The sequence below is a fragment of the Balaenoptera borealis genome (assembly GCF_965194805.1).
Source record: "Balaenoptera borealis genome assembly, chromosome: 21".
NCBI classification, from domain to species: domain Eukaryota; kingdom Metazoa; phylum Chordata; class Mammalia; order Artiodactyla; family Balaenopteridae; genus Balaenoptera; species Balaenoptera borealis.
In genome coordinates this window covers 18,247,490-18,262,412 of record NC_138880.1, presented here as the reverse complement: position 1 = coordinate 18,262,412, position 14,923 = coordinate 18,247,490, and the positions used below count along the sequence as shown (strand labels likewise).

Below are 14,923 nucleotides of genomic sequence, written 5' to 3'. Positions count from 1 at the left end.
ATTGCCCACTGCTACCAAAGTGATCATTCTAAAACATAAATGATGTTACACACTCTAGGAAGCCTGTCATGACCTTCATCACTCAAGATTAGGTGACCTTCCTATGATACTTTGTGCTTACCTCCATCACAGCATGTGTAACATTACACTGTATTTGTCTTCTGATTAGTTTGTATCCCCACGATGAATTACGTACAGGTAGGGTCTACGTCTTACCTTTACACCTCCAGTACCTAATAAACATCAGGCACATAGTAGAGACACAAGAAAAGAGTTGCTGGAAAAAAACAACTGAATGAGTACATTTCCAACTGCTTCAGTTTGTAAGAGTCTCCAAACTACTAATTCTTAGTATATTTCTAAATGTATTCAACATACATTCATTTAGCACTTGTAATATGCCAAGTACACATGGAAAGACATTACATTTTAATAGTGAAAAGTAGAAGGGAGATAGCACAGTCTAGACTAACAGTGAACTTAAATTATATCACCTTAAGTCCTAAAGAGCTAATTCCTCTCATCCAGACTTGATTTCCATTATAGTAATAATAATCTGGCTCATTTTGTTAATATTATACAACTTATACCATTACACAAAGAAATAGGGTAAATGTGTTAACATACCAGAGATACCATGGCCCAACCAGTCTTGTTATAGATGAACTCCAAGTTGTTCCTTCTTAAATAGAGCAAACCACCCACAAGTGACACTAACAAGGCCAAAGCAATGGTGCCAGAGTAGTTGGGTGGTCTGAAGACACGAATCTGCAAGAATACAATGAAAGTTTTTAAAGTTAAAGGAAAGTATTAATCTTTTCCGTTGGACCATATTCTGGTCCTTCCAGTCTTTAACACAAATAATTCAGCAAGGTGTCACCTTACTTTTCATACCTGGGAATAACATTCCTTTTGCTGTTTATGAGTCAAAAAATACATGCCTTAAAACATCATGGCTATATAACACAACTTGCTCTTCAGGTGCTTTTAGGTGAATACAGTTAAATATATGCAAAACCTACTTATATTCATCCCAGAGCTGTTCTGGTTCACCCATGGAACATGGGATCATCTGGTAAAAAGTAGAGGTGAGATGGGGGGTATAATACTTGTATTATTTCAAATTGGAACTTTTTAAAAGGTTTTTTTAAATAGCTTTATTGAGCTATAATCCATATACCATACAATCCACCCTTTGAAAGTGCACGATCCAATTTTTTTTTTTTAGCATATTCACAGATATGTGCAACCATCACCACAGTCAGTATCAGAACATTTGAATCACTTCAAAAGGAAATCCCATACCCTTTAGCATTCACTCCCTTACTCCTCGCACCCTCCAACCTTAAGCAACCACTAATAAATCTACTGTCTGTCTCTACACACTTCCCTATTCTGGAATTTCATATAATACGTAGTCTTTTGTAACTGGCTTCTTTCACTTAGCGTCATCTTTTCAAGGCTCATCCTTGTTGGAAAATGCGCCACTGCTTCATTCCTTTTTATGGCTGAATATTCCATTGTAGGGATATCAAATTCTGTTTATCCATTTATCAGTTAAGCAATTGATGGGTATTTGGGTTGTTTCCACCTTGTGGCTATTATGAATAATGCTGCTATAAACATTCTTGTACACGTTCTTGTGTAGGTGTATGTTTTCATTTCTCTCAGGTAGATACCTAGGAGTGGGATTGCTGGGTCACATAGAAACTCTATGTTTAATGGTTTGAGGAATTGTCAAGCTGTTTACCAAAGTGGCTGCACTATTTTGCATTCCCACCAGTGGTGTATGTGGGTTCCTATTTCTCCACTTACTTGCCAATGCTTATGACCTCATTTCTTGATTCTAGCCACCCTAGTGGGTGTGAAGTGGTATTTCACTGTGGGTTTGATTTGCATTTTGCTGATAACTAATGATGTTGAGCATCTTTTTTGTACTTATTGGCCACTTGTATACTTTCCTTGAAGAAATGTCTGTTCACATCCTTTGCCCAATTTTTAATTGGGTGGTCTTTTTATCAGTTATAAGAGTCCTACATATATACTAGATATGATATAAGTCCCTCATACGAAAAATGATTTGCAAACACTTCTCCCATTCTTGGGTTGTCTTTTCAGTTTTTGATGGTGCCTATCAAAGCACAGAGACTATTTTTTTTAAAGTAGCTGTAATTGAAAATCATAAACACGATTTCACAGATCTTGGTTCCAATAACATTCCCCATGAGAGGAAACCAAGGCTCCTAGGAGAGATGGCTAACTGAGCACTGGGTAGAATAGATGTGTAGATACAAGATGATCCTGAAACATATTATGTCAGAAAGTAAGAAAGTGTTTAAAAGAAAATGATGGAGACATGTTACAAGGACAGGGAAGCCAGCATGAAGGGACACCCACTAGTCAAATCTAGAACAATTCTGGCACCAAAACATTTAAGCACAGTAATAACTTGCAAACCACTGGAGGAAAAAAAAAGCAATTCATGAGTCTGTACCAATGAGTAAGTGATAAAGAGGGGAGGACTCTTGCTTACAGTAGAATGCTATGAGCCAACTAGAAATACGGACAAAGTGCTAGAACTGGAACACCATCATGATAAAATCTGGATCAGGCAAGGATCATCAATGGATGCTAAATATTGACAAAATTTTGATGAGGAGTAGGATATTTGCATGATCTTAAGGTGTCTCCACATAGATAGCTTACTAATTAGAAAGGGGGGGAAGAACAGTAATTATATAATGGAGAAATGAAAGACACCTTGATAAGATGTTCAAAATTAACATCACCGATGAGGGACAGAGGGCATCATGGGCTATACATGTAGTTAGAACAAAACATGACCTCTGTGGTATTGTGGTCAAGAATGCATTAGCAGAATCCAGTCAAAAACAAACATCAGGCAAATCAAATGAGGATCATTCAGTTCAAAAAGTGGGAGAGGATTATATTCTTCAAGATGTCAATGTTTTTAAAAGACAAAGATAGATAAGTTATGGAAATGTTCCAGGTGTTCCAGGTTAAGCAAGGCTAAAGGACAAGTAAATGTAATACCTAACTCCAGACTGGATCTTGTACTGAAGGTGGGAAAATATTATTAAAGGATAGTATTAGGTCAACTGACAAAGCTAGAATATGTACCATAGCTCAAACAGAAATATTATACCAATGTAAATCTGTGAAGGTGATAACTGTACCGTCTTCATGTATTTCTTAGGAAATGCAATGCACCTTAAAATGGTTCAGAAAAAGACTGTGTGTGGGTGTGTAAGTATGTGTGGAGAGACAGCATGGGGGAGAGGTAAGAGAATGAGAATGGCAAAGCAAAAGCTGTAAAAAGTCAACACTATGTGAATCCTGATAAAGGGTATACACTGAAACTATACTATTTTCATTTGTGGAACTTTTTAATTTGAAATTATTTACAAATAGATCCACATTTGTAAAAAAAAATATATCTACTAACAATGTGTAAGTATGATAATAGGTTAGAATCATTTCTGATTAAAATTTAGTATTTCTTATAAAGAATTAATAGTACTTTTCCATATTACCTTTAATATTTTGTACCAAATAAATCATACACTGTAGAGCTGAGTATCTGCCAAAACATTTCCAAAAAAATGATGAGTTAGGAAGTAAGTTTAGCCACTGAAATATCATTAATACCTATATTATTTTATTTACAATGATGGTAGTATAATATGAGAGACGTCTTTCTCAACTGAGAATAAATGTGTTTACACCTTATGGTAAAAATCAATGTTTCTGTATTACTTCTAAGGTAAATATAATTTTAAAATAGCTGGTTATAATTGTTCACTGCAGAACATTCTGGTGACATCAAGCGCTCCACACAGACATGAACTATCATCAACATTTTTGTTCACTTACTTGCTGAATAAACTGTCTATACATCTACACTCATATTTATGCTTTTCTGAGTCATACTATAAATACTATTTTTCTAACCTACTTTTTCACTTGTTATACCTTAAGCTTCTTTCTACATCAAATATTCTTGCAAACCACTGTCTAGACTCTGGCACATTTAATCAGTCTCTTATTTTTACACATTTGATTTCTTTACGATTTTTTCCATTAAAATGAACATTTAAAATTTTCTTCCTATGGTTAAGAATTTAAATCATTCCTGATTATATCCTTAAGTTAAATTCCTACAAGTGGAGTTATTAAGTTAAATTCCATAAAATAAACACATGACACGTACCATTAGAATAGTTACACCAATTTATAGTCCCAAGCACAGTATATGTCAGTGGCATTTTCTCACATGGCTCATGAAAAAGTGGGTATTATCCCATTTTTATTTGCTCAAAGGATAGATAAAAATTATACAACTGGCTTTTTAGTTAGAATTTCTTTGATTACTAAGACCGCTGAGCAACAGTCAGTATATTTTTTAGCCTGTGAAATTACTTTGTGCCTAACTTACGTATTAATGGTTCCCTGATATTTTAAGAACCATTATTTTAAAAACCATTTAAATTCACCTAACTCAAAGTTTAACTTACAGCTATCAGATGCAGTTTTCTTGAAGCAAGGAGAAATGTTCCATAGAGAAATTGGAAAAAAAAAAAAATCCTGTGGCCTTATTACAATGTTCTACCAAACCACGCTAATTAACCTATTATTAAAACTGGTAGGGAATAAGAACATACATGAACATCCGTTCTGTCAGCAATCCACTTTGCTAGTTGCTCAGCTGCAAATCCAATTCTTTGAAGGTCAAAAGTATCAGCTCTCTTGGGTCTGCCTTTTGGAGGAAAATGCATAAATGTAGGAGCAGAGTTCATGTTGAGCTGTAAAACATGAGATAAAACATACTAAATACAATATCCCAGCAATCTTTATATATCCTTCATCTGACATTTTATGGGGTTTTTTTTCCTGCATGAATTTTGGAAAGATAGCGTTTATTATGAAAACCCAAGTGGCTTTCCAGAGCTTAACTACTGTTTTTATTCATCTTAATATATCGTTGAATAGAAAAGAACTTAGGAATTAGGCCAAGCTTGCTGAACCTTCACATTTAACATGCATCATTCATATTCCCAGCTGCATCATCTATTTCATCGGCCATTTCCTTCTTTATTTTCTAGAGTTCTGCAACTAAAGAATGAAATGATTCAAAGTGCAAAATAGAAACACTGTAATTTGGTGGTACAGGGACTGTTTTCACTTCTTAAGCAAGCAGTTATTAAAGAAAAAGGACCAGCATTTGATGAAAGATATAAATATATCATGTAATTAATTTCAAGTACATTGACTTCTCTGTTAAAACTTTAAAGACTTTTGTTCAACTCCTCTATTATTTCAACTGTCTCAAAATGGTTATATCTCGTAACTATTTTCTAAAGGCAAGCTCCATTTGAAAACTATACTGAATAAAACACTATTATAAACAATATAATAGCTAAAACCAAATATGAGGTTAATTTGCATTGAGGAGTAAACTGCAAAACATACATACAGATTAAATTCTTTCTGCCCAAGAATTATGAAAAATGTTTCAAATGAAAGGCAAAGAGATTTTTGGCCCTGACTTCCAATATATAGTTCAGCATTCCCCAATAATGAGAATAAAAAGCAAATAGAAGTAACAACAAACATCAGATCATGCTTGCTGTCATCAAGGTAAAGATACAGCAGTACCAGCTGTGGGCCTGCATGTTACGGACATTTAGTAATTTTTATTAAATTGAACAAAACACAGTCACCAATTCCTCTCTTCCCTGTGCTTTCTCCCCCTCCACACTTTGTTCACGTGTTTCCTGACAGATGCACAAGAGATAGTGACAGCCAATATGTAAGTGTAAGATTCAGGGAGAGGAAGTCCCTGCATTAGAACAATCAGAAACTCCATGCTAAGACTTCGCATCCTAGAATTTTAGAGTTAAAAAAATATAACTCAAAGCTTTCATCTTAATTAAAATATACAAATTCTCAAGGCTACACAAAGCAGGGTACAACACACTCCTGATTGCTAGTGCAGAGCGCCTTCTAACACATCATTAACTTGTTGGCCTGCTGTCAGACACTTAGCCTCAGCCATCACATGGGAATCACATAATTTACTTTCCAAACAAGTCTCCAACAAGCCAGAGATTGTCAAATTTCTGCACTTGTTCTTAATATCATATCCAGACACCACAGTGACAGTGTTGACAGTGCTTTAAGACATCAGTTTAGAGAGAGCACTTCAACAAAATGTGATTCGGTAGTTAGCAAGAAAGAAAACATACGCATTAAGAATCTTTTAGTAGTTCCCAAGTAAAACAAAATATACACTTCCCTATTTTTGTAGATTATAATTCCCCATAAAAATCATTAGCAGCTATAACTTTTATGCACTTCTGCATTTTAAAATGAAAACTCCCATTGCTAAGCCAGGGGCTAGGTTTTGGAAAAACAAAGCAGTGCTACGTTTGGAATTCTGCTGATTCAAAATTAACCTGAGGAAATTTTTCAATTAAAAACAATCTTGACTTCAACTCTCATATCTATGCCAAAGTTAAAAAAAATGTTTAAAGCATATAAAAGAACTCAACAATTATATCTAACAGTATATCTATATGTTTATATACTGGCAGGCTATACAGTCAGTACCTAGCACAAAGGAAGGATTACTTTGTCCCACAATTTTGTTTGGTTTTCTTCAATCCGAATTAGCTGCCAACATTTTAAAGATAGAGAAATTTCATATAAAAATTCATTATTTGGGTCTCTACTTGAAAAACAGCTCTAGCTCCACTGGCCTGCATTTCTCCACTAGAGAGAGAGCTGAGATGCATCTCCCTCACTGGGTCGGCTGGTCCTGTCCAGTCCACTGTAGCCCCACCCATGCCAGTGAAACCAACGGTCAGCTGCATGGCATTCTGCTGATTTTACTTCTTACAGCAGTTAGGAAAAAAGTGAAATTTGAGTGTTTCCATTAAATATTTATTTTTTTAAAAAAGACCAAGAAAGATTTTGTTCTAATAAAGATAGGAGGGAACATATTTAATTAGTCAAGTGAAGTACTAATGTTTTTAATATACTAAGTATGTACATAAACAAAGATCCCATAATGAAACTAAACTCATGTAACTGGTTTCCCTCATTCAGCTTGCAGGCCTGGCCAGGGTAGACATTTGGGCTTGAAGCCTCTGCTCTAGCAATCAGACTGGACCTGGGTGACTGTTTTCTAAGATGGCAGAGAGGATTCATGTGTATACTGAGTGAACATATGTATTCATTAATACATTAATGTACAATTATTAATATGTACATTCATGTATATACCAAATGCTATATATATAGCACTTCCATCTAATGATCTCTAAGGCCAAGTCTCCTGAGATTCTACACAGACCTATAAATTACATGAAAAAATGTTTGGATGTTATAGCACTGTAATTTACCTTTACACGGTTATTTGAAATTACACATTTATGTTTATGTGTTTTACTTTATTTTTATATTATTAGCTCCCTAGTCTGTAAGCTCCTTATGGGGAAGAACTATGTATGTTTTCCTTACCAATTCAATAACACTTCCTGAATAGATGGACAAAAGGAAACATGCCCAAAAGGTAAAATAAATTTATAAGGAAAAAATAAATGAAGAATACTAATAGGAAAGCCCAAGGGTAAAGGGTATTGAAGGCAAAAAGAGAGAATTTATCCTATTTAACTAGAAACTGTCAAAGAAGAATGAATTATCAATCTGGAAGCAAGTAAGCAGAAACACTCACTAATGGACCATTTACAATTAGCTTGAGTCTTTACAGAACTACATACTTTTCCATGATGTGGTAAAGAACTGCACCAGAGTGTCACATGTGAGAAAAATAAAATAGACCAAGATACCCAAACTAATCAATGCTGGGTATGGCACTAAGTTTTACATTTGAAAGGCATGATCAAGTAGTGATAAATACAAGAAATTAATAACTGCGGGTAACAGCAGGGATCAAGAAGCCAGACAGCTGAGCTCAAATTCTATCACCATTTTATTTTATTATCTCCATATACTAACTCTGTAACCTTGGACAAGTGATGTTAACCTCTCCATACCTTAATTTCCTCATCTATGAAATAGAGATAAAAACAACATACTTCTCTTTGGATTGTTATGAAGCTAAATGAAAGAAAACACATGAAGTATTTAGAAGAGTCCTTGGACTTATAAGGACTCAATGTTAGCGATGATGATGTAATCACGACAAATTCCAATAGGACTGGTATCCTTATAGGAAGCAGGACGTGAGTCCCATTGGGTTAGGGTCCCATCCTTATGACCTCATTTAACCTTAATTACCCCCTTAAAGGCCTTATATCCCCCCAAAACAGCATAAAGGTTAAGTAAAACTTACACTGAATCTTACATAAAATTTCACAAATTTATGCAAAATACCACCCAAACCACATACAATTAAATATCAAAACAAGGTTAATGCATGTAAACTGCCACTGTATGCTGAAAAAACATACTTCCTCTATAATGGAAAAGTCAAAACGTGTTTATTCACTAATGGCAAAAACTATGTACTGATAAAGATAACACTGACTGTAATTATTGTAATCATATCACATAATTAATAACTACTCATTGTATTCACTGAATTGTATTTTTATCTGGCAAAGATGCAGCAATCGTAACTAACTCTATTAAATACGTTATTAAAATGAAACTCTTTTACCTGCTGAAAAACATCTGTCCCCTCATCGTAGTCCACCATACTGAAGAAGAGTTTGTTACAGAAAGCAGAGGAATAGCGCCAGGAGTTCGCCAGTATTTGATATTCTTCGTTAGCTTGCCTGATAAGGATAATGGGACAGAGTAGAAACATTACGAGTATTCAAACATTAACAAAGCTATTAATGAAACAGGTAATTCTGGGGCAAGAGTTGGCCTGTTTTAGTATGGACTGCAAGCTAAGAGTAGATTTTATAGTTTAAACAGAGGGAAAAAAATAAAAAGAACATTCCATGACATGTAAAAATTATACAGAATTCAAACTTTATCATTCGTGAATAAAGGGCTACTGCATCACAGCCACACTGATTCCTTTACTTACTGCTATGTTTGCTATTACGCTACATAAGGGCAGAGCGGAGGAGTTCTAATAGAAAGTGTGTGGGCAAAGAAGCCCATCCTGACCCTTTAAATAAGAAGCCTGACAACTCTTATTACAGGGGATAAAATCATTTTGTGCCGTTTCCTATACATATAACTTAAATCTTCTGATGATTTTTAGTAAAAGGCACAGAGCAATTTTTAAGAATTTTGGAATTCACTTTAACGGAGAAATAAAAATCATGGATATATGTTTTAAAACTGTAAATACACTTGTACTGCACCTTTATATATTCCATCTATCTAAAAATGCATTTACATTCACACCTAAAAGTAAGCAAAAATTTGAGTAGCTAAACCAAATGCCACAAACAAGCTCTTCTCTAAGAGCATATTTACTCCTATTTTGAATTTGTTTCTATTGGACATTTTGTTGATATGCCAGATACTAAAGCTCTATTTTTAGGTGAAGGCAGGGAGTAGAAATAAAGAAACGGTGTTGCTAGAAGGATGTAGGTACAGTCATGGAAAAAGAAGCAACAGTGATTGCTAAAACTTTAATTTTAAAAAGAGAGAGAGGGGGCTTCTTCCATACGGTTGACTATTCACAGGAGATCTGGGGAGTCTCTCCCAAAAGAAGTATAGATATAAAAAAGTATAACCCCACAGTCACAAAAAGACTTGGAGTGGAGTCAGCAGCAGATAAGCGATTTCAAGAACTATCTGGAAAACATAAGGCTAGTGGAAAAGTTTTGATGGAGGAAGTTACAATCTCAGAGAAGACTGCAGTACAAGGAGAAGCTAGGAAAAATACTGGATTAGAAGCAGCAGAGATGCTGGGTCTGAGATTTCATCTTGCTAACGAGCTGGCCCGTTACTGTTTCATGGATGCTGGCAGAAGCCATGAGACTCCTGGGTTAGAGACCTAAAGGACTTTATTCTTCGTGTTTGTTTGCATCAGTTCCCCATGCCCCCAAGTTCATGGGGTGGCACAAAAGGCCCTTCCTGAATACCTGCACACACAGTTCACTGTGTTACAGGAGAGCCATACTGAGTTCGGAGGACTTACTGTTTTTATAGCACATGATGATAAACCCCATGCTTTGTTCAGTGAAACACATAATGCCACTCCTTAAGGCTTGTCACCACACACACAACCCTTTGCATTCTTGGCATGCCCAGCAAGAACATGCAGGATCACCAGAGCCCATGGCAGGATGATCATACTGTTGCTTTTCCCAACAGTATTCACAATAACAATGCCATATAAAAAAAAAAAGAGCAAAGAAAGTAAAAGAGTGAGCACTTGTAAATAGAAAATATGATTTCTCAAATTAAACACCAATATTAGAAGATAGAGTTAAATCAAATTCAAAGAACAAAAAGGACACAGGTGGACTACATTGGTGGGAGGAAGGAGAAAGGGACCTAGGCGCATAATCCAATAAGCCCAACCTTCAAACAGAAGGAGCCCCAGGAAGAGAAGAGACAAAGGAAATTTTCTGGAAACATAATACAATTAAAGGAGACTAGGTATTCAAATTAAAATTACTTCCCAGGTTCTGAATAAGAGGAATAAGAAAAGACCAACATATTGTGATATTTTAGAACACTATGGCTAAAAAGAAGATCCTAAAAACTTTCAGAAAAAAAAAAAAAAAGTACTTAACAAAGGCAAACAGTGAGACCGGGATTGGACTGGTTATTAGCAGCACTACACGCTGACAGATAACAGAATAACGCCTTCAGACTTTTGAGGGCATGTTACTTTCAATCTAGAATTGTACATCAAGCCAAACGATTGATTAAGTTTGAAATAAACACGTTTGAAGAAATGTAAGTCATATGAAATTACCTTAGGCTATAATTGATAGAAATGGTAAAAATGAGAGTGTGAAAGAAGAACTGTAAGGAAGGTAAAGGGGCAACTAGAAATACGATGCAGTAGGAAAGGTGGAAGATGTGTAAGAAAGCTGTGATCCACCTACGAAGCTATGAAATACAAATCAGGACAGGAATTTACTTGGACTTCAAGATGAAGAGAACCGATTCTAAGCAACCGTTACAATTAGAAAGAGTGGCACGATGTCCAGGCTATCGTTAAGGCACGTGTGGTCCTGTGACAGGAAAAACAACAGCAACAAAATGAATCTAAAAGTCAAGGTCCAAAGAAGAAGAAAATGAAAATGTATCATAATCTTGACTGCTAGGTGATGGGAAAAGGTAGTCATTTTGAACATTTTCTTTTGCGTCAGGGCGGGGGTCATAAACAACAGCACTGTGGAAAAGAAACCATAATAAAAACCTACTACTTTGCAATTGATGCTATTTCTGTGGAAACAGTAAGTCAACCTACAGACAGAGCACAGATGTAATGATGGTTACAGTACAGAACGTAAGAGCTATCAACTATGACAATACAGAAATACAGGTAACAGGATTTGGTAGGTAAAAGGGAGGGAGAAGGTGTACTTGCTAATCGTCGACTTAGGGAATCAAGAGATATCACTTACACTTATGAACAAGAAATAGAAGAACGCTATTTACTGTTTACAATAATAAAAGAAAACTATAAAAACGATAAGGGGTGAGATGAGTTAAATCCTCACCTATTAGAGCCAGAAATGTAAAGATCAGGTCTACTGCATGAAATATATAAGACTAACATTTAGAGGTATGAAAAAAACACCAGAAGAAAAAAACACAAAGGAAGAACAGTGATTGCCTGTGGCTAAGTCTGCAAATAAGTGAGTGCAAGGGCTAGGGACATTCTAGGCCCTTTTTTAATAACAAGGAGCACATAACAGTGCTATGATTAAAATATATTTAAGTGGGCTAAATATGAACAAGGCTATAATCTGAGGTCACTTAGCATAAAGACCTTAAGGGCACGTTTTAAGAGAGCACAGTACAAAAACCGACCACTGTGAAGATCAGCCTGAGACTGCACTGCGCTCACTAGGCAGAAACTATATTGTATACATTCTGAATCTGTTCAATGAAATAGTCAAAAACTTTTAAAACTTTGGTGGTTAAATAAGATTTATAACCTGAGCACCTAATAGCAAGAAGTGAGCTAATCACCAAGGTCTCTGCTTTCACGGAGTTGACGTTTTAGTGAGGAGACATATAGTAAACAACCAAATAAACGAAAATCATTAAAAGGTAAGATATACACTGAGAAAAAAAATTACATGGAATTGTATTACAGAAAACAATGGAGGATCTACTCAGATGACACAGTCATAAAAGGCTTCTCAGATGAAGCGACACTAATGCTCAAATCCCAAGGATGAGAAAAAGCCATCGCTGAAAAGAGCTAGAGAATGAACATTTCAGGGAGCAGGAAGAGCAAGCACGAGGGCTAGGAAGGGAAAGAATTTAAGATGCTGGAGAAATGAGGCTGTGATATAAATGAGAACATGCTCTCTGTTTCCTGGAGGCATACACGCGGATTACATAGTTTACACCCTCCCTCATCTATTTAAAACAGCGCCTCACGGCTCCTCTTCCAACCCTAAATAAAAGCAGAGTTAGGACCAATAGGAGCCCTAAAATCTGATTAGATTTTTGTCATATGGAATATAATATTACAGGTAATTATTCATCACTGATTTTCAAAGCAAAAATGTATAGTAATGTCTCACGGTGAATTGGCACTGACGATTAAGTAGATCTGAACGTCTCTGTACTAATGAACCTTAAGAGACCAGTGCGTCCTTAAAAGAAATCATTAAAATGATAGCATAACAATTAAGAAAACAGTTTATTTTTACACAAAAGAGCATCTTACACAAAAGCACATTTTAACTTTTAAAATGAAACTTAGGGAAATGGCACATCTGCAAAAACTGGCATTCTTATGATAATGATGCTCTGAGAAATGAAAATGCTTCATTTTGAAAAATACACAGGAAAAATACTATCAAATTTTGGTATTCAACATCTGTATATAGTATCTTATGGAATGACATAAGAGTGGGATAATCTTGAACTTTTTTCCCCTATAATGTTATAACCTACCCCAGACCTATTAGAGTCTACTAAGTATACATTCATTCACTCATTAATTCACTCCACAAATATATATTAGTGCCAACAATGTGTCAGGTAATGAAGGACTGAATAATAAGTTCAAGGGCCCTGACTTCAAGGAGAATACACTCTAGTGAGATAAAGATGCCTCATACGAGTATACACAAAATGTCAGATAGTTAGAAATACTCTGAAGAAAATAAAACAAGAAAATGTGATAAGTGGTATTGAGGGGTCAAAGAGGATGAATTCATTTTGCCTTCAAACTCTGTTTTCTACACCATCCACCTCCTCAGTTTAATTTCCTAATTATCAACTGTGGGTTCTATCCTCTGTTCCAAAGTCCTAAAGAGTTCCCCACGGCCTATATAATGAAGACCATGGGCAGAAGAGAAGACAAAAGCCCCTATCCCCTGGCCACAATTTACATCTACAGTCTGTATCCATAGGAACATACCACACGCTCAAAGGGTCTCTCTGTTTTGTGACACCGTGTGTTCATTCTTTAAGCTTTAAATCATTAAATCCTCTGCTTAAAATGTCCTCCCTTCTTTCAAAAGATTGCTCAAGAATGCCCCTCCTTCAGAAGCCACTTCAATTCTCTATAATGCTTTGGGCAACTGTCAGAAATGGAAATTCTCAGCTTCTGTGCAGCGCTGTTTATTTTATGCATATACTGTTCTGCTTATGCATACTATGTTTATGCAGTGATTGTTCGGTGGCTAGGCCTTAGTCCAGAATAGGCATTTAATAAAGGTTTGATGATGAATAATATACTTTCCTAAAGAGTCAATATATTACATATATCCTAAAACTAAATAATACTAAATTAGAGATTTTGAATTCTGGACAGTCTGACTAAAAGCCCACTTAGTCAGATTTATGTCACAGGTTAATGTCTCTCTTAAGGCCAATTTGCTTCACAGTATTGGTGGTCTTAGGAAGAAAAAAAAGAAACACCTTAAATCTTTGTACCATCACAAATATATGGTATTTGTCAAAGGAACAGTGGTCTTGATTTGAAAGATTATAATGACTAAATCATCTCCTAACGTCATGTTCCTAAATCAATTTCATATGAAATATAAAATCTAGATCTTAATCATCAGTGATGTTTATTCAGCGTTTTAATATATGCTGCAATAATAAAAAAAAGTATACCTCACAGTCTCCGCCTTTAAGAAGCCTGTCAGAACAGAATAGACACACACTAACACACAAGTAAGATACATATATTGAAAAAAGAATGCAGATTGTAGATGCTATACAGCATACAGAAGAGAATGGGATCACAGTGGATTGGAGCAGCTGGACAAAGTGTGAATGTGAAAATATTCAGAAAAGAATGGAAGGACTAAAATTATAATAATCAAGGAAGGACAGGAAGAGAATATGAAGGCAACAGAAGCAGTATAATCAGAGACTACCCAGTCTGAAATGTATATTATGTAGTCAAATAACAGAACTAAGTTTCATGTTAGAAAATAAGAATAGACTGGAAGCTCTCTTCCAGGAGAAAAATAAATAAGATCTTGACTTTATTCTGTAAATAATGAACAACTCCTACAAGTGTTTTGAAAGAAGTGGATTATGCAAAATACTAATTAAGAAAGCTGTATCTGGCAACAGTGTGCATAATGTATTAGAGGAGGAGAAAATAAATGTTTGTAAACCACTCAGAATGTTACTATACTGGTCTAGTTGGGAAAATATATGCGGCTATTAAAATACTATATAAATGAAGATATGACCTATTTCTTACATATTCTCCTTTAGAATCTAGAGCACCAAAGCAACGAGCAAAATA

At 35.4% G+C, this 14,923-nt stretch overlaps 1 protein-coding gene across 8 annotated transcripts in view; it reads right to left on the bottom strand.

The window, feature by feature from the left end:
* Nucleotides 1-14,923, bottom strand: part of TUSC3 (tumor suppressor candidate 3) — a 184,192-nt gene that overhangs the window by 97,774 nt on the left and 71,495 nt on the right. For all 8 annotated transcript variants that reach the window (XR_014239093.1, XR_014239094.1, XM_082375040.1 and 5 more), the window contains exons 3-5: nt 8,705-8,822; nt 4,683-4,823; nt 628-768 (exon numbers count right to left, since the gene is read on the bottom strand). Coding sequence is in view for 6 of the 8 variants with exons in the window: in XM_082375040.1 (XP_082231166.1) it covers nt 628-768; nt 4,683-4,823; nt 8,705-8,822 (400 nt within the window). In the remaining 2 variants the exon portion in view is untranslated. The remainder of the gene's footprint in view (nt 1-627; nt 769-4,682; nt 4,824-8,704; nt 8,823-14,923) is intronic.